Source organism: Oncorhynchus keta, chromosome 19 (assembly GCF_023373465.1).
Source record: "Oncorhynchus keta strain PuntledgeMale-10-30-2019 chromosome 19, Oket_V2, whole genome shotgun sequence".
Classification (NCBI taxonomy): Eukaryota; Metazoa; Chordata; class Actinopteri; order Salmoniformes; family Salmonidae; genus Oncorhynchus; species Oncorhynchus keta.
In genome coordinates this window covers 76,637,523-76,664,150 of record NC_068439.1, presented here as the reverse complement: position 1 = coordinate 76,664,150, position 26,628 = coordinate 76,637,523, and the positions used below count along the sequence as shown (strand labels likewise).

Below are 26,628 nucleotides of genomic sequence, written 5' to 3'. Positions count from 1 at the left end.
TAGCCTACCTGGTTAAATAAAGGTGGAAAGAAATGTGACCTACTGGACTCAAACAAGGTTCAGAATGTCCACTGACTACCCTTCTATATTGCACACCCTTTAGTTTGTTCATTTTCATCTCAGCCTTCAGTGTGTCCCTTTTCATCTCACATGATTTTACACAAATGTTGTAAACTTTATCATTTCAATAGCTCCTTGGTCATATCATACTGACCTCAAACAAGGTTCAGAATGTACAATCAGTGGGCCTACACATTGCACACCCTCTAGTTTGTCCATTTACATCTGAACGAAACCCTGGTCTGGCTGACAGTGACTACCTCAGATAGATTAAGACAGGGGAGGTATGGGAAGATGGCAAAGTCAGATCCATAACTTCAGGATAAATAGTACCATTGCCCTTGGAGGGCTCTTCCAACCCTTACTCTGTGTGTCACCTGTTTGAGGGCGTCTCTCCAACGGCTAGGAGACAAACTGTCTCTGGCATGTTAGTACAGGGGGTAAGGAGACAACGAGGTAGCCCTCTAGCAGGGCTCTTCCAATCCCTCCCTGTATGTCACCTGTTTTCAGGTGTCGCTAATGGTACAAACCAAACGGGAGATACCTGCAGATGGTGATGGCTGTTGATCGTTTACGGAAGGTGGCAGTCGGTTCTGGAATATGGAGCTTTCAGTCAAGCATGAAAATGTGAGAGTGATTCCACCAGACTCAATGATTTGCTGCGGGGCTCTTGTAAACCTGACCTTAACAGGAAGCCAATCTGAGAATGATGGCTCAAAGTCCTGGGAGACGGCTGATGAAAGGGTACTACTGGCATCAGTCTGATCACAGAGCGGCTGTGGTGAAACGTACAAACACGCGTCCCCGTACACTTAGCTTACTCTAAACCGAAAAGGTTTGAATCGAACGCTGGCTTCGGCTGGACCGGCTAACAGTGGAGCTCTAAATGGAGATGGAATATAGGTAGCGGTTATGGACACTGCCGGGTCTCAGGTCCGCCTGGGTTTGGGACTCTACACATTCTATGTGGGAGCTCTCCTCCACACTCCTTGGAGCATGTTGTGGAAATGGCATGTGCCTTACCATTAGCTGACACTACCAGGCCTCAGGCTTGCCTGAGTGTGGGACACCACACATTGTAGGTGGTGAAGGAATCCTCCACGCTCACTAGACTCCAGGCAGAGACTAAACCCATTAGCCCTGCAGTGATAGGGCATTGCTTAGATCTGGATCATGCCCTACGAAGTGGGGAGAGGTATCTCCAGCTTGTCTGGGGAGGGAGGCCTGTAGTACCATTCACGCCCATTGATTTGCTGCGGACCCATAAAATGCATGGAAGAAGCCTAGGTTCCCACTGGGCACGGATCACTGAATGTCAACTTGATGAAATTCAAAGGAGCGTACCCAGCTTTTGTAATCCTGCTCAGTACGAGAGGAACCGCAGCTTCAGACATTTGGTGTATGTGCTTGGTTGAGGAGCCAATGGTGTGAAGCTACCTTCTGTGGGATTATGACTGAATGCCTCTAAATCAGAATCCCCCTAAACGTAACGATACAGTAGTGCAGCAGATCTTCAGTTGGCCCGGGAATAGCCTGCCTCTTTTGGCAGGTGAGTAGAGTCGTTCGTAACGGGGTTGGGTGCGGCCAGATGAGTTGCCGCCCCTCTCCTAAGGCACACCGCATGTTTGTGGGGAACCTGGTGCTAAATCACTCATAGACGACCTGATTCTGAGTCAAGGTTTCGTACGTAGCAGAGCAGCTCACTCGCTGCGATCTATTGAAAGTCAGCCCTCGATCCAAGCTTTTGTCGGGGACGGAAGGCATCTTCCTCCACCATCCTCCTTCTTTACTTACGGGTTACCAGGTGCACGCAGAAGGGGCCAGAGGCCAGACACAGAGTGTGAGAGAGCCCAGGCAGTCAGGAAGGCATAAGATATTGGGCTCTGGATAGGTAGGGGCCCTATAGGGGGCTAGGTGTTGGCAATATAGAAGCGTATTCAGTGTACATTCTGAACCTTGTTTGAGGGAGCTATTGAAATTATAAAGTTGACAAAATGTATGTAAAATCGTGTGAGATGAAAATTGACAAACCACAGGGTGTGCAATATATAAGACTTGTCAGTGGATATTCTTACAGCAGTTTAAGGGTTTTAGGTCACATTAACAGAGAGCTCTGGAAAATCGAAACAATGAAAAACAGAAAAATGTATGTAAAACTATGAAACTTTTAAAAATTCATGTAAAATCTCATGCGATGCAAATGGTCAAACTAAAGAGTGTTTAATGTGTAGGCCACTGAGTGTACGTTCTGAACCTTTGTTTTGAGGTGTGTGGGTCACATGACCAAGGTGCTATTGAATTTCAAAAATGTCAATAAATAATTTAAAATAGTGCGAGATGAAAATCGACAGTTTTGAACGTTTTAGGAGTAATGGTTAAAGAGCTGAAATTTGAAAAAAAAAAGATATTTGAAAAATGTGATTTGTCACTGTGTTGATGGTCGTAAGGAAAACGACAGGCGAATATCCTACCTGAATCTGTCTTTACCACGGTTTTTGTTGTTCTGTGCGTGGAGACATTCAGGCTTACTATTAGCATATAACTATCCATTCCAGGGCTGATAAATGTACTGTCGTCACTGATACCATACAATTCTCTCCAACTACTGTCAATCACGAGAGCGTTCAAGAAAAGCACCATGGTTTATTTTTTTGTACCTCTTGTTTCTCCCCAATTTCGTGGTATCCAATTGGTAGTTAGTCTTGTCCCATCGCTACAACTCTCGTACGGACTCGGGAGAGACCAATACACACTGTCAAGAACAGTGTGTGATCAGAGGTCTCGGCTGTTATATTGCGCTATCGCTATATGCAATTGCATATTCCCTCTCCGATAGAATTAATAGAAAAAAAGTAGCAAAGACGCTTAATTCTTAACACCAGAATTAGCTTCGGTGTGCTCGTTCCTGGTCGAAATAAATTGTTTGTTTTTTTCCCAAAGAAAAACGTCATAGGTAGGATATATATATATTGTTTTACTTGTAGAAATAGGTAAATGCATAATTTGTGTCATTGTTTTAATGCCTCGAATGTGCTTTGCATTTAGCACATATATGATGACAATGGCTAAAAATTTGGAATTTAGGTTGAAATAAATATGTTAGACTATCTCGGGAAAGCGCATCTAGATTTGCAATGTCAGTGATTTGGTTTCAAAATGCTGGATGATTAAATCGAATTGACATGTCAAATATTTTATCCTGGTTAAAACTGACTCAATCTAGTGTGAACAATGGTTGTATTTAACGTTTGCCATAGCAGTTTACATCGACAATGACCATGCAGTCTGTCCAATTTGCAAGGTATTGCATCGAGGTAAGGACTACGCAGTCGAGGGTTTCAACCAAAGGTGCACAGTATATACTCGCACTTTAGCCTACATTTGAATGCATGTATTTTAAATAAAGCATTCCATTTATATGTTGTAGATTTTTGACATTCAAGAGAAAATGACAGTTGCTAGATTTGGACACCGAGGGTAGGTTGGGTGTGTTCTATCTCGGCGATGAAGCCTCGTACAGACAGACTCCCACCAATTGTTTGCGATCCGGCGGAAACCCATTAATATCAATGTGACGCAATAAGCAAATCAAATCAAATCAAATTTATTTATATAGCCCTTCGTACATCAGCTGATATCTCAAAGTGCTGTACAGAAACCCAGCCTAAAACCCCAAACAGCAAACAATGCAGGTGTAAAAGCACGGTGGCTAGGAAAAACTCCCTAGAAAGGCCAAAACCTAGGAAGAAACCTAGAGAGGAACCGGGCTATGTGGGGTGGCCAGTCCTCTTCTGGCTGTGCCGGGTAGAGATTATAACAGAACATGACCAAGATGTTCAAATGTTCATAAATGACCAGCATGGTCGAATAATAATAAGGCAGAACAGTTGAAACTGGAGCAGCAGCAGTCAGGTGGAATGGGGACAGCAAGGAGCCATCATGTCAGGTAGTCCTGGGGCACTGTCCTAGGGCTCAGGTCCTCCGAGAGAGAGAGAAAGAAAGAGAGAATTAGAGAGAGCATATGTGGGGTGGCCAGTCCTCTTTTGGCTGTGCCGGGTGGAGATTATAACAGAACGTGGCCAAGATGTTCAAATGTTCATAAATGACCCAGCAGCTGCAACAAATTGCTGGGACCAGGATGGTTTGCGTTGTTGCATGCGTTGAACGAATCCAACTCGTGAGCTAGTTTTCTGTGCAGTCACAGAAACGGAAGATGATGAACCATCAAAGAAGATGAATATGTGTAGCTTTCGACATATGTTCATGGGATGGCTAGAATATACCCTTTTGACTAGCCAATACATACATTTAAAGTAATATTTGAAACGTCATATTGTTCAATGTTTTCTACCATTGTATGGCTTTTATCATCTGTCTACTACAAGGCCTACACTTTTAATTCTAAATTAAAGTTAATATTAGGCTGAACTTGATAATTATGATTATGCTTATTACTTTCATTATTATATCAATGTTATTTACATTTACATTTAAGTCATTTAGCAGACGCTCTTATCCAGAGCGACTTACAAATTGGTGCATTCACCTTATGACATCCAGTGGAACAGCCACTTTACAATAGTGCATATAAATCTTTTAAGGGGGGTGAGAAGGGTTACTTTATCCTATCCTAGGTATTCCTTAAAGAGGTGGGGTTTCAGGTGTCTCCGGAAGGTGGTGATTGACTCCGCTGTCCTGGCGTCGTGAGGGAGTTTGTTCCACAATTGGGGGGCCAGAGCAGCGAACAGTTTTGACTGGGCTGAGCGGGAACTGTACTTCCTCAGTGGTAGGGAGGCGAGCAGGCCAGAGGTGGATGAACGCAGTGCCCTTGTTTGGGTGTAGGGCCTGATCAGAGCCTGGAGGTACTGAGGTGCCGTTCCCCTCACAGCTCCGTAGGCAAGCACCATGGTCTTGTAGCGGATGCGAGCTTCAACTGGAAGCCAGTGGAGAGAGCGGAGGAGCGGGGTGACGTGAGAGAACTTGGTCTATATAGTCTATATATTGTAATCTATATATTAGTCATATATAATCCACTATAGTCGATTGCAATGGTTCTTCACAAAGAAAATGGTGCTGTTTCTATAAATACTGTTGGATGAACTGGTGGACAGGGTTTGGTAGTAACGGATTACATGCAATCCGTTACAACAAAACAAAGTGTAATTGTAATCCGTTACATTACCAGATTTTTTTGGGTAATCAGATTACATATACTTTTGAAAACTAGATGATTACCTCGAGGATTCATTTTCAATTCAGAAACGATGTTTGGGGAAAGAAAATATTTGACACGTCTCTGTTTTCGCAATGACATTCAAATCAGCATTGAAAAAATGTGCAAATTTCAATTTGTTCCACCTGAGGGAGTCTGACCACAAGTCAGAGACCACTATGATGACACACCAAATGTATTTGATGGATCGCGGGAAAAGAGCACGAATAGGCTTTTGTAGACTAAAATCCAAGCCATGTCTTCCAATGGTGCGACTGCTGTCAGCATCCAAAGATTATCCAACTTTAATAAACACTTGGGCTCTAGCAGCAGCTGCAAAGTGCAGATCCCAGCCTATGGAATAAAAGTGGGGCTTTTATTGCTCAATCTAATACATGCTGTTTAAAATATATAAATCCATAGGCCTAATGGACACATGCTCAAACTCACACACTGTTGATAGACTTAAAAGGGACAACCTGTTGTTGCTGCATCCATTTTAGGGTGTATAAATTATATATATTACAGTACCAGTCAAAGGTTTGGACACCCCTACTCATTCCAGTTTTTTTCTTATTTTTACTATTTTCTCTTTATTTGTATTATTTTCTACATTGTAGAATAATAGTGAAGACATCAAAACTATGAAATAACACATATGGAATCATGTAGTAACCAAAAAAGTGTTAAAGAAATCAAAATATATTTTAGATTCTTCAAAGTAGCCACCCTTTTTCTTGATGACAGCTTTGCACACTCTTGGCATTCTCTCAACCAGCTTCATGAGGTAGTCACCTGGAATGCATTTCAATTAAACGGTGCGCCTTGTTAAACGTCAATTTGTGGAATTTATTTCCTCCTTAATGTGTTTGAGCCAATCAGTTGTGTCGTGACAAGCCAGGGGTGGTATATGAAGATGGTCTTTTATAATAAAGACTCCCTGATGCCTCTCCTAGGTGAGGCGTTATTCTGTAACGAGTGAGCTGAGAATCGGTCCTCAAGTTCAGGGAGTGTTTTAATAAAATAACCGGAACATAATACAGAGCAAGAAACACTAACAGCACACAGGCAAGCAATAAGGTCTGTATAAGGAACCAAAGGGAATGACATAAGGGAGGTGATGGAATCCAAATGAGTCTGATGACGCACAGGTGCGCGTAACGATGGTGACAGGTGTGCGCCATAACGAGCAGCCTGGTGACCTTGAGGCTGGAGAGGGTGCACACTTGACAATAGGCCTCTAGAAAATTAAGCATGTGGCATTCATTGTTCACATGTAAATAGTACTTTTCAGTAGTGCTCAAAGCATGCCATTCCATGAGCACAGCATTTATTTTTCAAATCGAATCAATGAGCCCAATCAGTCCTCCATATGATAACAAAATCATAAACAACAGAGTAGGGCTAGCTAATAAGTGGGGTCATACTCAGGGGAAACAATTTGGCTAATCTATACTTCCATATTTCCAAGTCCTAGTCTTGAAGATCAACGGGTATAGCATTTATTGGAATGTCTGAGGTTCTGATCAAATCAAATCAAATGTATTTATATAGCCCTTCGTACATCAGCTGATATCTCAAAGTGCTGTACAGAAACCCAGCCTAAAACCCCAAACAGCAAGCAATGCAGGTGTAGAAGCACGATGGCTAGGAAAAACTCCCTAGAAAGGCCAAAACCTAGGAAGAAACCTAGAGAGGAAGCAGGCTATGTGGGGTGGCCAGTCCTCTTCTGGCTGTGCCGGGTGGAGATTATAACAGAACATGGCCAAGATGTTCATAACCAGCATGGTCGAATAATAATAAGGCAGAACAGTTGAAACTGGAGCAGCAGCACGGTCAGGTGGACTGGGGACAGCAAGGAGTCATCATGTCAGGTAGTCCTGGGGCACGGTCCTAGAGCTCAGGTCAGTTGAAACTGGAGCAGCAGCACGGCCAGGTGGACTGGGGACAGCAAGGAGTCATCATGTCAGGTAGTCCTGGGGCATGGTCCTCCGAGAGAGAGAAAGAAAGAGAGAAGGAGAGAATTAGAGAACGCACACTTAGATTCACACAGGACACCGAATAGGACAGGAGAAGTACTCCAGATAACAAACTGACCCTAGCCCCCCAACACAAACTACTGCAGCATAAATACTGGAGGCTGAGACAGGAGGGGTCAGGAGGCACTGTGGCCCCATCCGAGGACACCCCCGGACAGGGCCAAACAGGAAGGATATAACCCCACCCACTTTGCCAAAGCACAGCCCCTTGATAGACTTTGTTTTTTAAAATCATATTATTATATGTAGTAGAAAGCGATGGGTTAGAAGAAGCCTACATAACCAACCCATAAAGTAAAATGTAACATCCATATATGGCCAGCTATGTAAACTTTAACATTAATTTATCCTACAATAGATGTCGTTCAATTGGTAACATACATTTTAGTATTCTTCCAATGCCTCTTAAGGGGAAAGTAATCTAAAAGTAACTAGTAACTAATGGATTACATTTAGAAAGTAACCTTCCCAACTCTGCTGGTGGATGACAAGTTATCTTTCATTCTACAATGAGACCGAAACTGAGAAAGCCTCTTGCCATCATCTTAACGAATTGCTTATTAAAATAAATGATATGGCTAAACCGCTATGGCCTATGGTTTGCAGCTGCTGCCTCACTCATACTGCTCTCCTTCTCTGCCCCTTGATGTGGTTGTCTCTCAGTTTGCACCACTTCCTCTACAATCATCCTCTGCAAACTGTGAAATAAATATTCAAATGATTAACTAGTATTAAACACACACACACACAGAGAAAAAAGCAAACAAACATTAGAAACCATTACACCAACCTTTCTCCAGGCAGCAGAAGTGTCAAGAATTGCTGTATACTCTGACACACAAAGCATCAAACCCATAGGTTTTGATTGATCTGTGGCACATTGGTTTCACACTTTGTAAATAATACCATAAGGGAAAGTAGCATGTCTGTTTTGAGGACCTGACGCTGCTTCGCTTTTCAACTACCTCAAATCTAGCTAGTTGGAGTCTGTGTGTATACTACTGTTTGTATCACCACAAGGTAAAGCAACGCACAAGTTGAAAATGTGCGGTACACAGAATGCAGCATCCCCAATGTACCATTGCAGACTGCTCCAATGACAATGAATGACTGAGTTTGATGCATCTGGTGGACATGAGGCTTGAGGAATGGGGATGCAAATGATGAAATTTGTACTATTTCTTTAAACTGGGGGTGCCTATGTAACCGATGCGAAATGGCTAGCTAGTTAGCGGTGGTGCGCGCTAATAGCGTTTCAAGCGTTTCAATTGAAGTAATTGTTCCCTTTAATCTGCAAGGGTTGTGTCTTTTGTGGAGCGATGGGTAACAATGCTTCGTGGGTGGCTGTTGTTGATGTGTGCAGAGGGTCCCTGGTTCGAGCCCAGGTAGGGGCGAGGAGAGGGGCGGAAGCAATACTGTGACACCTAAATAGCCTACCACTGCGTCACATTTCATGCAGTATAAAAAAGCATTTCAACCTTTTCCTATTAAACTGTGTAAGGTATTTGATTTGCTGTATTTCGTCCACTAACATTACATTGTTTCATCCTTGCTCACAGGTGAAAGAAATCATGCCTTTCGGTAACACCCACAACAAGCTGAAGATGAACTACTCCGCGGAGCAGGAGTACTCCGACCTGAGCCAGCATAACAACCTGCGGGACAAGGAAACTCCAAGTGGATTTACAGTGAATGATGTCATTCAAACTGGGGTTGATAACCCAGGTAAATAGCCTTATACTTCATTCACATTATGCCTTATTCACATGACATCTGAGCAGTCTGTTACGTTTCACCGGATGTCATTTAAACGGGGACCCTCCGCAACGGAGTGGTATCGCAGCGCTCCTTGCGATTGAAGGCTTTCTATTCTGGTTAGAGCCAGTTTGTGCTGTTCTGTGAAGGGAGTAGTACACAGAATTTTACGAGATCTTCAGTTTCTTGGCAATTTCTCTAATGGAATTAATTAGCCTTCATTTCTCAGAACAATAATAGACTAACGAGTTTCAGAAGAAAGTTATTTGTTTCTGGCCATTTTGAGCCTGTAATCGAACCCACAAATGCTGATGCTCCAGATTCTCAGTTTTATTGCTTCTTTAATCAGAGCAACAGTTTTCAGCTGTGCTAACATAATTGCAAAAGGGTTTTCTAATGATCAATTAGCCTTTTAAAATGATAAACTTGGATTAACTAACACAACGTGCCATTGGAACACAGGAGTGATGGTTGCTGATATTGGACCTCTGTACTCCTATGTAGATATTCCATAAGTAATCAGCCGTTTCCAGCTACAGTAGTCATTTACAATACTAACAATGTCTACACTGTATTTCTGATCAACTTGATGTTATTTTAATGGACATAAAATGTGCTTTTCTTTAAAAAACAAGGACATTTCTAAGTGACCCTAAACTTTTGAACGGTAGTGTATATTCATGAAATATACACACACAGTGATGTTTTTTTTTGACACAGTGATGATTTAAAGATTAAATTAAATAGACTGCATGGGTGATTTAAGCCAATTATATGAATGTTGCCTTCCATTTTAGTTTATTGTGATGGTAATGCTCTGTAAGCTAGTTTGACTTGCTAGAAATTTAGAGAGACAAGTTGAGGAAAAAGTTACGAAACAAATCATGTTTTATTATAACCTGAACAAAATGTTTCTCCTATATTGAATTAAAGTTTTTTTTGTAATCTCCCAAAATACATCACGATGTGTATGTACGGGGCATTAGAATAGTAAAATACACAAGGTGCAATTTCAAAATTTGGTTGTGCATCAACAGTTTCTCTCCTTTTATGTCAGTCACTGACAGTCACTCAAAGACCTGGCAGTGTGGTGCCAGGACAACAACCTCCAGCTCAATGTGAGCAAGACAAAGGAGCTGATCGTGGACTACAGGAAAATGACATACCCAAATCTAACTGCCTGTAGCTCAGGACCTGAAGCAAGGATTTGCATATTCTTGACACCATTTGAAAGGAAACACTTTTGAAGTTTGTGGAAATGTGAAATGAATGTAGGAGAACATAACACATTAGATCCGATAAAAGATAATACAAAGAAAAAAACAACTTTAAAAAAATGTGAACAGAAATGCAAGAGAAAGGCCAAAATTGTTTATTCTAACCCATATGTAATTTAGACTTTGGCCACTAGATGGCAGCACTATATGTGCAAAGTTTTGGTGATCCAATGAACCATTGCATATCTATTCAAAATGTTGTATCAAGACTGCCCAAATGTGCTTAATTGGTTTATTCATACATTTCAGGTTCATACTTGTGCACTCTCCTCAAACAACAGCATGTTATCCTTTCACTGTAATAGCTACTGTAAATTAGCCAGTGCAGTTAGATGACAAGAATTTAAGATTTCTGCCCATGTCAGACATGTCTATGTTCTGGGATTTTTTTTGTCTATGTTCTGGGATCTTTTGTTTCTTACAACCTCAGTCGAATCACATTAGCCTACGTTAGCTCAACCATCCCACGGACGGGACACCGATCCTGAAGAAGTCCCATTCACATCGACAGGGCTGTAGTGGAGCGGGTAAAAAGTTTCAACTTCCTTGGTGTCCACATCACCAAGACAGTCGCAAAGAGGGCACGACAACACCTTTCCCCCCTGAGGAGACTGAAAAGATTTGGCATGGGTCCCCAGATCCTCAAAAAGTTCTGCAGCTGCACCATCAAGAGCATCCTGACCGGTTGCATCAATGCCTGGTATGGGAACTGCTCGGCATCTAACCATAAGGTGCTATAGAGGGTGGTGCGTATGGCCCAGTACATCATTGGGGCCAAGCTTCCTGACATCCAGGACCTACAGTTGAAGTCGGAGGTTTACATACACTTAGGTTGGAGTCATTAAAACAAATTTTTCAACCACTCCACAAATTTCTTGTTAACAAATTATAGTTTTGCCAAGTCCGTTAGGACATCTACTTTGTGCATGACACAAGTAATTTTTCCAACAATTGTTTACAAACAGATTATTTCCCTTATAATTCACTGTATCACAATTCCAGTGGGTCAGAAGTTGACTGTGCCTTTAAAATGTCAGAAAATGATGTCTTGGCTTTAGAAGCATCTGATAGGCTAATTGACACCATTTGAGTCAAATGGAGGTGTACCTGTGGATGTATTTCAAGGCCTACCTTCAAACTCAGTGCCTCTGCTTGGCATCATGGGAAAATCAAAAGAAATCAGCCAAGACCTCAGAAAAAAAAGTATGCAAGTATAAACACCATGGGTTCATGCAGCCGTCATATCGCTCAGGAAGGAGACGCGTTCTGTCTCCTAGAGATGAACGTACTTTCATGCGAAAAGTGCAAATCAATCCCAGAACAACAGCAAAGGACCTTGTGAAGATGGTGGAGGAAACAGGTACAAAAGTATCTAAATCCACAGTAAAACGAGTCCAATATCAACATAACCTGAAAGGCCGCTCAGCAAGGAAGAAGCCACTGCTCCAAAACCGACATAAAAAGCCAAACTACGGTTTGCAACTGCACATGGGGACAAAGATTGTACTTTTTGGAGAAATGTCCTCTGGTCTGATGAAACAAAAAAAAGAACTGTTTGGCCATAATGACGATCGTTATGTTTGGAGGATAAAGGGGAGGCTTGCAAGCCGTAGAACACCATGCCAACCATGAAGCATGGGGGTAGCAGCAATATGTTGCGGATTTGCTTTGCTGCAGGAGGGACTGGTGCACTTCACAAAATAGATGGCACCTTGAGGGAGGAAAATTATGTGGATATATTGAAGCAACATCTCAAGACAACATCAGTCAGGAATTTAAAGCTTGGTTGAAAATGGATCTTCCAAACGGACAATGACCCCAAGCATACTTCCAAAGTTGTGGCAAAATGGCTTAAGTACAACAAAGTCAAGGTATTGGAGTGGCCATCACAAAGCCCTGACCTCAATCCCATCGACAATTTGTGGGCAGAACTGAAAAAGCGTGTACGAGCAAGGATGCCTGACTCAGTTACACTCAGTTACACCAGCTCTGTCAGGAGGAATGGGCCAAAATTCCCCCAACTTATTATGGGAAGCCTGTGGAAGGCTACCCGAAATGTTTGACCCAAGTTAAACAATTTAAAGGCAATGCTAATACTAATTGAGTGTATGTAAACTTCTGACCCACTGGGAATGTGATGAAAGAAATAGAAGCTGAAATAAATCATTCTCTCTACTATTATTCTGACATTTCATATTCTTAAAATAAAGTGGTGATCCTAACTGACCTAAGACAGTGAATTTTTACTAGGATTAAATGTCAGGAATTGTGAAGAACTAAGTTTAAATGTATTTGGCTAAGATGTATGTAAACTGCTAACTTCATCTGTATATGCGAGGCGGTGTCAGAGCAAGGCCCCAAAAGATGCCAAAGACTCCAGTCACCCAAGTCATAGACTGTTCTCTCTGCTACCGCACGGCAAGCGGCACCGGAGTGCCAAATCTAGGACCAAAAGGCTCCTTAACAGATTCTACCCCAAGCCATAAGACTACTGAACAATGAATCAAATGACCACCTGGACAATTTACGTTGACACGCCTCCCCTCCCTTTGTTTTTACACTGCTGCTACTCACTGTTTATTATCTATGCATAGTCACTTTACCCCTACCTACATGTACAAAATAACTAGACTAAGCTGTACCCCCGCACATTGACTCGGTACCGGTACCCCCTGTATATAGCCTCCACATTGACTCTGTACCGGTACCCCCTGTATATAGCCTCCACATTGACTCTGTACCGGTACCCCCTGTATATAGCCTCCACATTGACTCGGTACTGGTACCCCTGTGTATAGCCTCCACATTGACTCGGTACCGGTACCCCTGTATATAGTCTCCACATTGACTCGGTACCGGTACCCCTGTATATAGCCTCCACATTGACTCTGTACCGGTACCCCTGTATATAGCCTCCACATTGACTCTGTACCGGTACCCCCTGTATACAGCCTCCACATTGACTCGGTACCGGTACCCCTGTATATAGCCTCCACATTGACTCGGTACCGGTACCCCCTGTATATAGCCTCCACATTGACTCTGTACCGGTACCCCCTGTATATAGCCTCCACATTGACTCGGTACCGGTACCCCCTGTATATAGCCTCCACATTGACTCTGTACTGGTACCCCCTGTATATAGCCTCCACATTGACTCGGTACCGGTACCCCCTGTATATAGCCTCCACATTGACTCGGTACCGGTACCCCCTGTATATAGCCTCCACATTGACTCTGTACCGGTACCCCCTGTATATAGCCTCCACATTGACTCGGTACCGGTACCCCCTGTATATAGCCTCCACATTGACTCGGTACCGGTACCCCCTGTATATAGCCTCCACATTGACTCTGTACCGGTACCCCCTGTATATAGCCTCCACATTGACTCGGTACCGGTACCCCCTGTATATAGCCTCCACATTGACTCTGTACCGGTACCCCCTGTATATAGCCTCCACATTGACTCGGTACCGGTACCCCCTGTATATAGCCTCCACATTGACTCGGTACCGGTACCCCCTGTATATAGCCTCCACATTGACTCGGTACCGGTACCCCCTGTATATAGCCTCCACACTGACTCGGTACCGGTACCCCCTGTATATAGCCTCCACATTGACTCTGTACCGGTACCCCCTGTATATAGTCTCCACATTGACTCGGTACCGGTACCCCTGTATATAGCCTCCACATTGACTCTGTACCGGTACCCCCTGTATATAGCCTCCACATTGACTCTGTACCGGTACCCCCTGTATACAGCCTCCACATTGACTCGGTACCGGTACCCCCTGTATATAGCCTCCACATTGACTCGGTACCGGTACCCCCTGTATATAGCCTCCACATTGACTCTGTACCGGTACCCCTGTATATAGCCTCCACATTGACTCGGTACCGGTACCCCCTGTATATAGCCTCCACATTGACTCTGTACAGGTACCCCCTGTATATAGCCTCCACATTGATACGGTACCGGTACCCCCTGTATATAGCCTCCACATTGACTCGGTACCGGTACCCCCTGTATATAGCCTCCACATTGACTCTGTACCGGTACCCCCTGTATATAGCCTCCACATTGACTCGGTACCGGTACCCCCTGTATATAGCCTCCACATTGACTCGGTACCGGTACCCCTGTATATAGCCTCCACATTGACTCTGTACCGGTACCCCTGTATATAGCCTCCACATTGACTCGGTACCGGTACCCCTGTATATAGCCTCCACATTGACTCTGTACAGGTACCCCCTGTATATAGCCTCCACATTGATACGGTACCGGTACCCCCTGTATATAGCCTCCACATTGACTCGGTACCGGTACCCCCTGTATATAGCCTCCACATTGACTCGGTACCGGTACCCCCTGTATATAGCCTCCACATTGACTCGGTACCGGTACCCCCTGTATATAACCTCCACATTGACTCGGTACCGGTACCCCTGTATAAAGCCTCCACATTGACTCGGTACTGGTACCCCCTGTATATAGCCTCCACATTGACTCGGTACCGGTACCCCCTGTATATAGCCTCCACATTGACTCGGTACCGGTACCCCCTGTATAAAGCCTCCATATTGACTCTGTACAGGTACCCCCTGTATATAGCCTCCACATTGACTCTGTACCGGTACCCCCTGTATATAGCCTCCACATTGACTCGGTACCGGTACCCCCTGTATATAGCCTCCACATTGACTCTGTACCTGTACCCCCTGTATATAGCCTCCACATTGACTTGGTACCGGTACCCCCTGTATATAACCTCCACACTGACTCGGTACCGGTACCCCCTGTATATAGCCTCCACATTGACTCGGTACCGGTACCCCTGTATATAGCCTCCACATTGACTCGGTACCGGTACCCCTGTATATAGCCTCCACATTGACTCGGTACCGGTACCCCCTGTATATATCCTCCACATTGACTCGGTACCGGTACCCCCTGTATATATCCTCCACATTGACTCGGTACCGGTACACCCTGTATATAGCCTCCACATTGACTCTGTACCGGTACCCCCTGTATATAGCCTCCACATTGACTCGGTACCGGTACCCCCTGTATATAGCCTCCACATTGACTCGGTACCGGTACCCCTGTATATAGCCTCCACATTGACTCGGTACCGGTACCCCCTGTATATAGCCTCCACATTGACTCGGTACCGGTACCCCCTGTATATAGCCTCCACATTGACTCGGTACCGGTACCCCCTGTATATAGCCTCCACATTGACTCGGTACCGGTACCCCCTGTATACAGCCTCCACATTGACTCGGTACCGGTACCCCCTGTATATAGCCTCCACATTGACTCGGTACCGGTACCCCCTGTATATAGCCTCCACATTGACTCGGTACCGGTACCCCCTGTATATAGCCTCCACATTGACTCGGTACCGGTACCCCCTGTATATAGCCTCCACATTGACTCGGTACCGGTACCCCCTGTATATAGCCTCCATATTGACTCTGTACCTGTACCCCCTGTATATAGCCTCCACATTGACTCGGTACCGGTACCCCCTGTATATAATCTCCACACTGACTCGGTACCGGTACCCCCTGTATATAGCCTCCACATTGACTCGGTACCGGTACCCCCTGTATAGAGCCTCCACATTGACTCTGTACCGGTACCCCCTGTATATAGCCTCCACATTGACTCGGTACCGGTACCCCCTGTATATAGCCTCCACATTGACTCTGTACCGGTACCCCCTGTATATAACCTCCACACTGACTCGGTACCGGTACCCCTGTATATAGCCTCCACATTGACTCGGTACCGGTACCCCCTGTATAGAGCCTCCACATTGACTCGGTACCAGTACCCCCTGTATATAGTCTCCACATTGACTCTGTACCGGTACCCCCTGTATATAACCTCCACATTGACTCGGTACCGGTACCCCCTGTATATAGCCTCCACATTGACTCGGTACCGGTACCCCCTGTATATAACCCCGTTATTGTTATTTTTATTTGACTATTTGTACTTTAGTTTATTTAGTACATATTTTGTTCACTATTTCTTGAACTGTATTGTTGGTTAAGGGCTTGTAAGTAAGCATTTCACGGTAAGGTTTACACCTGTTGTATTCGGAGCATGTGACAAATACTATTTGATTTGATTTGATTAACATGTCGCCTAACAATTTTTTTAATTGGTAAATTAATCTAGCCAGCAATCTAAACTTGTAGTAATCATGGCCGAATAGCGATCTGGCACACAGGGTTAGGTTCCTAGGGACTCTGACCTCCAGGGGGCCCGCCATTGATTTTATTAGTCACTCCCACTCAGATATCAGCCTTATGCCTTATGACATAACACTGGCTCTCTTGCGCAACATGCGCACCTGCGGTCATATCATTCCCACAGCTGTGTGTTAATAGTGTTACCTTTTGTTATTATGTTTAACCCACTATTGTAGCCTATAACTTCATATCCAGTTTGTATACCGACCTTTACCCGTGCAACAATGAATGGTAAGATGGTATGGTAATGGTAAGAGGTTGCGGATTGATAATAGGCGATAGAAAAAAATAGTGCAATGCCATGATAGGTTTTTATATAGATAAAATATTGACGACTGTACAAAATATGTTGTTTTTTTTTACAGAGGAAGTGGGTGTGCTTGGACCCGACCTGGTGGCAGAAATGGTTAATCTATCGCCTGCAATGCAGGGCAGTCCCAAAACAGTACATGGGAAGTTTAGGCATAAACTGAAAATGCCAAAAATACCAGGCTTTGTGCGACGGAGCCCCAAACCCATAGTGGAGAGCAATCCTCCTCAAACAGGTACATTTAACTACAGTATTAATTGGTCAGAATTTGTCTTCAGCATTCTATCTGATGTGTGTATAATTTACAGCGTTTTCAGAAACTATTCATAGTCCTTGATGTTACGAATAACTATGAGTGGTGGATGGAATCAGGCGCAGAGAGCAGGGAGGGGTCTGTCGTTTATCAAATGTATTACACCGGTGCAACCGAAAAAAATCACGCCAACACACAGGGCGTATATAGGTTGCCAGTCCAAAACAACAGGACAAAATAGACCAGAGAATAAAGATAAGAAAACAAATCACACCATCAAACACAGAGTAACAATAAACAAGCCCGCACAAAATACCCAGCGGGCCTAGTGCCCTTAAATACCCTACAAACAAACCCTAATACAAAACAGGTGTACCCAATTAACCACTAACCAACACAAACGGAAAAGGAATCGATGGCAGCTAATAGGCCGGTGACGACGACCGCCGAGCCCCGCCCAAACAGGAAGAGGCACCCTCTTCAGCGAGGTTCGTGACACTTGACTTATTCCACATTTTGTTGTGTTACTGCCTGAATTCAAAATTGCCTAAATATGTATTTATTTCTCACACATTACCCCATAATTACAAAATGGAATCTTGTTTTTTGAGAGAAAAAAAAAATCACATTTATTGAAAACAAAATACAGAAATATCTCATTTTACAGAAGTATTCAAACCCGTGAGTCAATAGTTTGTAGAAGCACCATTGTGTCAGCGATTAGGTGAATGGATAAGCGGAGTCAGGGGCAGGACACAGGTATGAGTCATCATCTGAATTTACTCAAAATGTAAGAAATGTTCCAACAAGGAAAAACACAAATATCCAGAGCACAAAGAACGAACCCACATGACAATGACAATCACTCACAAAACAGAAAGGGAAGCCAGAGGGTTAAATAAGGAACATTGATTATGGAATGGAAACCAGGTGTGTATAATGAAGACAAAACAAATGGAAAATGAAACATGGATCGGTGGTGACTAGAAAGCCGGTGACGTCGACCACCGAATGCCGCCCGAACAAGGAGAGGGACCAACTTCGGCAGAAGTCGTGACACATTGGCAGCAATTCAATCTTTGAGTCTTTCTGGGTAAATCTCTAAACGCTTTCCACTCCTGGACTGGTCAACATTTCCCCATTTATCTTTTTCAAAATTCTTCAAGCTCTGTCAAATTGGTTGTTGATTATTACTAGACAACCATTTTCAGGTCTTGCCGTAGATTTAAGTCAAAACTGTAACTCGGCCACTCAGGAACATTCACTGTCTACTTGGGAAGCAACTCCAATGTAGATTTGGCCTTGTGTTTTAGGTTATTGTCCTGATGGAATTCATCTCCTAGTCTGGTGGAAAGCAGACTGAACCAGGTTTTCCTCTAGGATTTTGCCTGTGCTTAGTTCCATTCTGTTAGTTTTTTATACTGAAAAGCTCCCCAGTCCTTAACAATTACAAGTATACCCATAACATAAATAGTTAATGTCTGAAAACATAATTCCACTTTGACATTATGCGGTATTGTGTGTAGGCCAGTGACTACAATCTCCATTTAATCCATTTAAAATTCAGGCCCTACAAAATGTGGAAAAAGACAAGGGTGTGAAGTATATAGACTAAGCTGTCTACTTTAAGGTTAACTCCAATGTACTATACTATGAAGTAGCCTGTATGAAGTACTAGCCTACTAGCTCAGTATATTGATTTGTCATATTTATTATCCCTAAAGAGGAATTCTAAATGGAAAAAATTAAGTGTCATGTTATATTTTCGTTCACCACGAGAAATTATTTGCACTATATATACACTGCTCCAAAAAATAAAGGGAACACTAAAATAACACATGCTAGATCTGAATGTATGAAATATTCTTATAAAATACTTTTTTACATAGTTGAATGTGCTGACAACAAAATCACACAAAAATGTTCAATGGAAATCACATTTATCAACCCATGGAGGTCTGGATTTGGAGTCACACTCAAAATTAAAGTGGAAAACCACACTACAGGCTGATCCAACTTTGATGTAATGTCCTTAAAACAAGTCAAAATTAGGCTCAGTAGTGTGTGTGGCCTCCGCGTGCCTGTATGACCCCCCTACAACGCCTGGGCATGCTCCTAATGAGGTGGCAGATGGTCTCCTGAGGGATCTCCTCCCAGACCTGGACTAAAGCATCCGCCAACTCCTGGACAGTCTGTGGTGCAACTTGGCGTTGGTGGATGGAGTAAGACATGATGTCCCAGATGTGCTCAATTGGATTCAGGTCTGGGGAACGGGCGGGCCAGTCCATAGCATCAATGCCTTCCTCTTGCAGGTACTGCTGACACACTCCAGCCACATGAGGTCTAGCATTGTCTTGCATTAGGAGGAACCCAGGGCCAACCGCACCAGTATATGGTCTCACAAGGGGTCTGAGGATCTCATCTCGGTACCTAATGGCAGTCAGGCTACCTCTGGCGAGCACATGGAGGGCTGTGCGGCCCCCACAAAGAAATGCCAACCCACACCATGACTGACCCACCGCCAAACCGGTCATGCTGGAGGATGTTGCAGGCAGCAGAACGTTCTCCACGGCGTCTCCGGACTGTCACGTCTGTCACATGTGCTCAGTGTGAACCTGCTTTCATCTGTGAAGAGCACAGGGCGCCAGTGGCGAATTTGCCAATCTTGTTGTTCTCTGGCAAATGAAAAACGTCCTGCACGGTGTTGGGCTGTAAGCACAACCCCCACCTGTGGACGTCGGGCCCTCATACCACCCCCATGGAGTCTGTTTCTGACCGTTTGAGCAGACACATGCACATTTGTGGCCTGCTGGAGGTCATTTTGCAGGGCTCTGGCAGTGCTCCTCCTGCTCCCCCTTGCACAAAGGCGGAGGTAGCAGTCCTGCTGCTGGGTTGTTGCCCTCCTACGGCCTCCTCCACGTGTCCTGATGTACTGGCCTGTCTCCTGGTAGCGCCTCCATGCTCTGGACACTACGCTGACAGACACAGCAAACCTTCTTGCCACAGCTCGCATTGATGTGCCATCCTGGATGAGCTGCACTACCTGAGCCACTTGTATGGGTTGTAGACTCCGTCTCATGCAACCACTAGAGTGAAAGCACTGCCAGCATTCAAAAGTGACCAAAACATCAGCCAGGAAGCATAGGAACTGAGAAGTGGTCTGTGGTCCCCACCTGCAGAACCACTCCTTTATTGGGGGTGTCTTGCTAATTGCCTATAATTTCCACCTGTTGTCTATACTATTTGCACAACAGCATGTGAAATTTATTGTCAATCAGTGTTGCTTCCTAAGTGGACAGTTTGATTTCACAGAAGTGTGATTGACTTGGAGTTACATTGTTTTGTTTAAGTGTTCCCTTTATTTTTTTGAGCAGTGTATATATATATATATATATATATATATATATATATATATATATATATATATGTATGTGTGTCACCGTTCATTGTCACGTACAGACTGCACTAAAATAACTATTCAATCATTGTACTTGGTGGTCTGTGAAAAAAAACTTATTTTTTTCCCAGAGGTGATTATGGACTTTTTGGAGAACCTGAAGGAAAATCTCTTGGTGGAGGCTTGCCAGCAGTTGCTCTTGCGAGAGGACAAGCTATTTGGCCAAGAAACCATGACGGTAGAGGGGTTGGTTCAGGTTTGCAACGAGGACGATAAAGACACGCTCCAAAAAGACTATGAAACCCTGCTGCTCCACTTATGGATGGCAGTTCACACCACCTTTAATTCCACACCCTCAGGAGAACACCTAGAGATACTTCGGAGTGCGGTGGAAACCATAACGCTGCTGGAAGAGAAGGACCAGCAATGGGAAGGGCGGCCCGAGGGCAGCAGCGAGGCCCCCGTGTGGCGGCCACACCAGTGCCGGCACACCCACGACACCCTGCTTGAAAAAATGGTGGATTCTCAAATGAGGAATGCGACATTGGAAGAGGACAATATTAGCGTTAACAGTGTGGACAACCTGTCAACGTCCATGAAAAGGGAGGTATGTAGGATGGGCAAGCGTCTGAAGGAGGACGTTCTCAGAGTGGCCAGGGACATAAGGGACTGCTACCCCCCAGACTTTGACGTGTGCAACTTGTATGTGAGACTTTACCATCAGAAGTTCTCAGCAAGGTTAACAGAACTGGCCCGCTCTGGGCTCGATGTGGATGACTGTAACTACCTCCTCTGCTGGGTGAACAATTACTATCCAAAGTAAGTGGGAAATGGGAAGGCAGTTGCCCTGGATTCTTGAAGGGCTTGATAACAATCAGTGGGAGTGATTGGGGCAATTGTGCAATCTTCTTAAAAAACAAACAAATCACATTTAAGTGATGTCAAACCGCATATGTAATTGATTTGAGTTGATTGGGCCATTACATTTAGAAAATTGCACAATTTCCCCTGTCACTGCCATTGATTGTTAGCTAGCAGTGGCTAAAGTTAGCTGAAGTTTGTAGTGGCTGTTTAAAGAACTGAACCATGGATTATAGTTTCTCCAGACCCATTATAGTTTCTCCAGACTATTTACATTATGATGAATCATTTAGAAAAGTTGTAAAATCCTGACCTTCCCCTTTAAAAAAAGGCTAGTTCCCCTTTTTAGAAAGTCTGCTAACATAAATAAATAAAGTTTTTCTACATTATCCTCCTGCCTTGTACAGTCTGAGTGTTTCTGAGATGTCTCGTATGGTTTCTATCAATGACTTGATGTCATTTACAACATGTTTATATCTGTTTCAGTGACATCTTAAAACACAAAGACCTTGAGGGGCACATCAACATGGAGTCTTTGGGAACTCTTTTATCTGAGAAGGATCTCACAACATTGGAGGAGCAGTATCTACTACAAAAAGAGGTAAACAGGATGCCAGAAACAGCTACATCTAATGAACAGGCTAAATCCATGTGTATACGTCTAGACCACCCTTTCAGAGTAGCGTCTGTTTGTGCTGTCTTGCCAACTCCTATGGTGTGTTAACGACCATACACTCTTAGAAAAAAACAACAACGTTATTTCCAATTCTAAAGCACTCTGAAAGTAGCCCGGTCCAAGATGTTTGCGCTATCTTTCCAATCCCTACACTCTTAGAAAAAAAATAATTCCAAAAGGGGTTTTCAGCTCTCCCCATAGGATAACCCTTGAATAAACCTTTATGGCTGTAACAACAGATTTCCTCTTCTTCATCTGAAGAGGTGTAGCAAGGATCGGACCAAAACACAGCGTGGTGAGTGTCCATGTTTTCAATAGAAAAACTGAAAACGACAGAATACAAAATAACAAAGTGAATATAAACGAAACAGTCCCGTGTGGCACAAACACTGACACAGGAAACCAACACCCACAAAACAACAGTGAAAACCAGGCTACCTAAATATGGTTCTCAATCAGGGACAACGATAAACAGCTGCCTTTGATTGAGGACCATATCAGGCCAAACACAGAAATAGAAAAACATAGAAACACAAAATATAGACTTCACGCCCTGACCATACTAAATAAAGACAAAACAAAGGAAATAAAGGTCAGAACGTGACAATGGCTCCAGGTAGAACCCTTTCCACAGAGGGTTCTACATGGAACTCAAAAGAGTTCTACCTGGAACCAAAAAGGGTTCTCCTATGGGAACAGCCGAAGAACCCTTTCGGAACCCTTTTTTCTAAGAGTGTGTACTTTCAGAGTAGCCTGGTCCCAAATCTGTTTGTGCTGTCTTGCCAACTGCTATGGTGTGTTAATGACCACAGGGCTTGGCAAGATAGCACAAACATATCTGGGACCAGGCTACATTCAGAGTGCTTTAGAATTGAAAATAATGTATTATTTTATAATGTTGCATGGAATGTCTTTCAGAACCATAGTGTCAAACTTACAGAATTGTGATGACCTGTGCTATGTCGATTTCAGAGTAGAGTCAGGACCTGGTTCTCCAAGGCTCTCAGTAAGGAGGAGGAGGGTTGGCTCAGTGGAAAGAGTCCAGAACTCATTGACGGGTACTGCTTCTGTCCTCTGGCCATTGACATCATACAGGTTGAAACCTATTGGATTACTACTACTTCTTCTAGTACTTGTCTGTGTTCAGCCCTACTCTTTCTTTGGCCTGAACATGTTCTTCATTGTTTTCATACTACAGATATGAAGTAGCTTTTTCTCCCGCATGGTTTTATATAAGCTTCATATTAACATGTCAACCTTGACATAATTCTATTTAAACTGACATTACCCTCCAAAACCAAAGTTTGTCTGATATTTTCAGACCTCAAAACAATGAGCCCCATAAATCAGAAATATTTAATAAATGCACTGAATTTCATACATTTCTACTGTTTGGTTCTGAGAATATGAAAATATACTTATTTATGTCACTGATGGAGTGCTGAGGTTTAGAGGGGTTTTACATCAGAAGTTAATGGTTATCTGTAGGAGCCAGATGGCTTTGGAATGTGCTGGTTGGATGGGAGGAAGTCACAGGATTGCTATAGGGGAGACGGGTGGACATCTGTGGATAAGGCAAAGGAGAGGTTAAGGTCAGGTCAGACGCCCTTAAGGAAGAAATTATGGTTTATTAACCTATTACTTTGTATTCCTGTCAAACCATAAAAGATGTAAGGATTGGAGATGAGTTGTGCCTAAATTGGAGTATATATACTCGTGGTGCCAGCAGCTTACCAGTAGCATACCACCCTGCATACCACTGCTGGCTTGCTTCTGAAGCTAAGCAGGGTTGGTCCTGGTCAGTCCCTGGATGGGAGACCAGATGCTGCTGGAAGTGGTGTTGGATGGCTGGTAGGAGGCACTCTTTCCTCTGGTCTAAAAAATATCCCAATGCCCCAGGGCAGTGATTGGGGATTGGGGGCCCTGTGTAGAGTGCCGCCTTTTGTATGGAACGTTAAACGGGTGTCCTGACTCTCCGAGGTCATAAAAGATCCCATGGCACTTATCGTAAGAGTAGTGGTGTTAACCACGGTGTCCTGGCTAAATTCCCAATCTGGCCCTCAAACCATCACGGTTGCTGTAAATGAGAACGTGTTCTCAGTCAACTTACCTGGTAAAATAACGGAGAAATAAAGTGTTGGTGGAAACATGTAAGGATTAGAGAGAAGGAGTTGTGCCTAAATTGGGGTATATATACTAGTGGTGGTGGAAACATGTTTTGTCTAATGCAGCTGTATTGATCCTCTGGGAGAAATTTCACTTGGTTAAGCTTTTCATAGTGTCTTGGTTAAGCTTTTCATAGTGTCTTGGTTAAGCTTTTCATAGTGTCTTGGTTAAGCTTTTCATAGTGTCTTGGTTAAGCTTTTCATAGTGTCTTGGTTAAGCTTTTCATAGTGTCTTGGTTAAGCTTTTCATAGTGTCTTGGTTAAGCTTTTCATAGTGTCTTGGTTAAGCTTTTCATAGTGTCTTGGTTAAGCTTTTCATAGTGTCTTGGTTAAGCTTTTCATAGTGTCTTGGTTAAGCTTTTCATAGTGTCTTGGTTAAGCTTTTCATAGTGTCTTGGTTAAGCTTTTCATAGTGTCTTGGTTAAGCTTTTCATAGTGTCCGTAGAGTTTTTTTACTCTGAGAATTAGAACCTAACACTACACTGAATTGAGTTGACATGGAATTAATCCCATCCCTGCTCTAGCCTGTGTTGACTGTACAGGGTCAGGTTTTATGTGCTAATACTGTATGTTGTTCTGTTTACTAGGCTGTTGATGGGGCCATGAGAGAGGCCAGGACTATTCTGGGCAGTGAGGCTAAAGCCCAGAGAATCCTTTGTCAGCTGGACAGCTTCTTGATGAGGTAGTATACCCATTTCTTATTGCTCTGGCCACTGGGTCGTGCTCCTTAGGCACCAAATGGAATAAAACAGACTGAAACAGAGAGAGACTACCTGGACTTGTCCAATAAGTAACACTGATTTTCCTTTTCCATTGCAAAACATTGTGGTTGTGTGCCTTAATGAACACGTCCTGTCGTAGTTGAACATTTACTTTTCCATTGCTCATCTGAACTCATTCACCAAGTTTCTATTGGAAAACCAAATGAGTTTTTGCATTAAATTTGAATGGTTTGGCTTAGGCCTGTCCACACTGAGCTAAATAATATTTTACTGATGAACATGCACGTTGATATCCAGCATCATGCTCAAAGTCATTCAATTAGCTTACTGTGTTCTGGTTTCAAAGCCACACAAACAAATTGCGTAATTCTACATGGCCTTTTTTGCTGGGAGTTGGTAAGTCAACCTTGGTGTTCTATCTACACTGTATTGTTGCAGACTGTCTTTGACCTGGTTTAGTTTATAATGGATATGTATGCTACAAATGAGTAATATCCACTGCATTGTTACTATTCAATATTTTACTGACATGATAAAGAAGAACCTGGAGATGCCTGTTGACATTTTGTACAATGTATATTTGCAGCTATAAGAGCTCTCTTGAAGAATTTGTGAAGAGAACAGGGGAGAACACTCAGGCAGTCGTGAAAGCTAACCTGGTTAGCATCGAACAGTTCAGGTAGGCCAATGACCGTTTTCCATTTCGCCAAGTCATTTGTTTCATGAATTTGCTTGGTATTTGAAGGGTAGCTAGCTACACATGAGCTTCATAACACATGTATAATCCTTACATAAAGCATTCATAAGCACTAAGTAAGCATTTCGTGGATGCTTTTTGTTTCTACTAATCCCCAATCTCATGAAACAGTATTGATCTATATGCATGCAGTCTCACAATCTGAAGTTGTATCATTTGTTCTACTTATCTAGCTACTTTTAGACACTCTAGGAAAGGGAACGGTCAGTTGTAACTGAATGCATTCAATTGAAAATGTGTCTTCTGCATTTAACCAGTGGTGGAAAAAGTACCCAATTGTCATACTTGAGTAAAAGTAAAGATACCTTAATATAAAATGACTCAAGTAAATGTAACCCAGTAAAATATTACTTTAGTCAAAGTCTAGAAGTATTTGGTTTTAAATATACTTAAGTACCAACAGTACATTTAATTGCTAAAATATACTTAAGGATCAAAAGGAAAATTATAAATCATTTCAAATTCCTTATGTTAAGCAAACCAGACTGCACAATTTTCATATATATATATTTTTACAGATAGCCAGGGACACACTCCAACACTCATACATTATTTACGTCCGAAGCATTTGTGTTTCGTGAGTCCACCAGATCAGAGGCAGTAGAGATAACCAGGGATGTTCTCTGTTTAGTGAGTCCTCCAGATCAGAGGCAGTAGAGATGACCAGGGATGTGCTCTGTTTAGTGAGTCCTCCAGATCAGAGGCAGTAGAGATGACCAGGGATGTGCTCTGTTTAGTGAGTCCTCCAGATCAGAGGCAGTAGAGATGACCAGGGATGTGCTCTGTTTAGTGAGTCCTCCAGATCAGAGGCAGTAGAGATGACCAGGGATGTGCTCTGTTTAGTGAGTCCTCCAGATCAGAGGCAGTA

At 43.3% G+C, this 26,628-nt stretch overlaps 1 protein-coding gene across 1 annotated transcript in view; it reads left to right on the top strand.

The window, feature by feature from the left end:
• The first annotated feature begins 2,825 nt into the window (after nucleotides 1–2,825).
• Nucleotides 2,826–26,628, top strand: part of LOC118371459 (tumor necrosis factor alpha-induced protein 2-like) — a 37,677-nt gene continuing 13,874 nt past the window's right edge. The window contains exons 1-8 of the mRNA XM_052471337.1: nucleotides 2,826–3,013; nucleotides 8,871–9,036; nucleotides 16,985–17,164; nucleotides 20,711–21,398; nucleotides 21,927–22,041; nucleotides 23,089–23,211; nucleotides 24,869–24,963; nucleotides 25,590–25,682. Coding sequence (XP_052327297.1) covers nucleotides 8,883–9,036; nucleotides 16,985–17,164; nucleotides 20,711–21,398; nucleotides 21,927–22,041; nucleotides 23,089–23,211; nucleotides 24,869–24,963; nucleotides 25,590–25,682 — 1,448 coding nt within the window. The 5' untranslated portion in view covers nucleotides 2,826–3,013; nucleotides 8,871–8,882. The remainder of the gene's footprint in view (nucleotides 3,014–8,870; nucleotides 9,037–16,984; nucleotides 17,165–20,710; nucleotides 21,399–21,926; nucleotides 22,042–23,088; nucleotides 23,212–24,868; nucleotides 24,964–25,589; nucleotides 25,683–26,628) is intronic.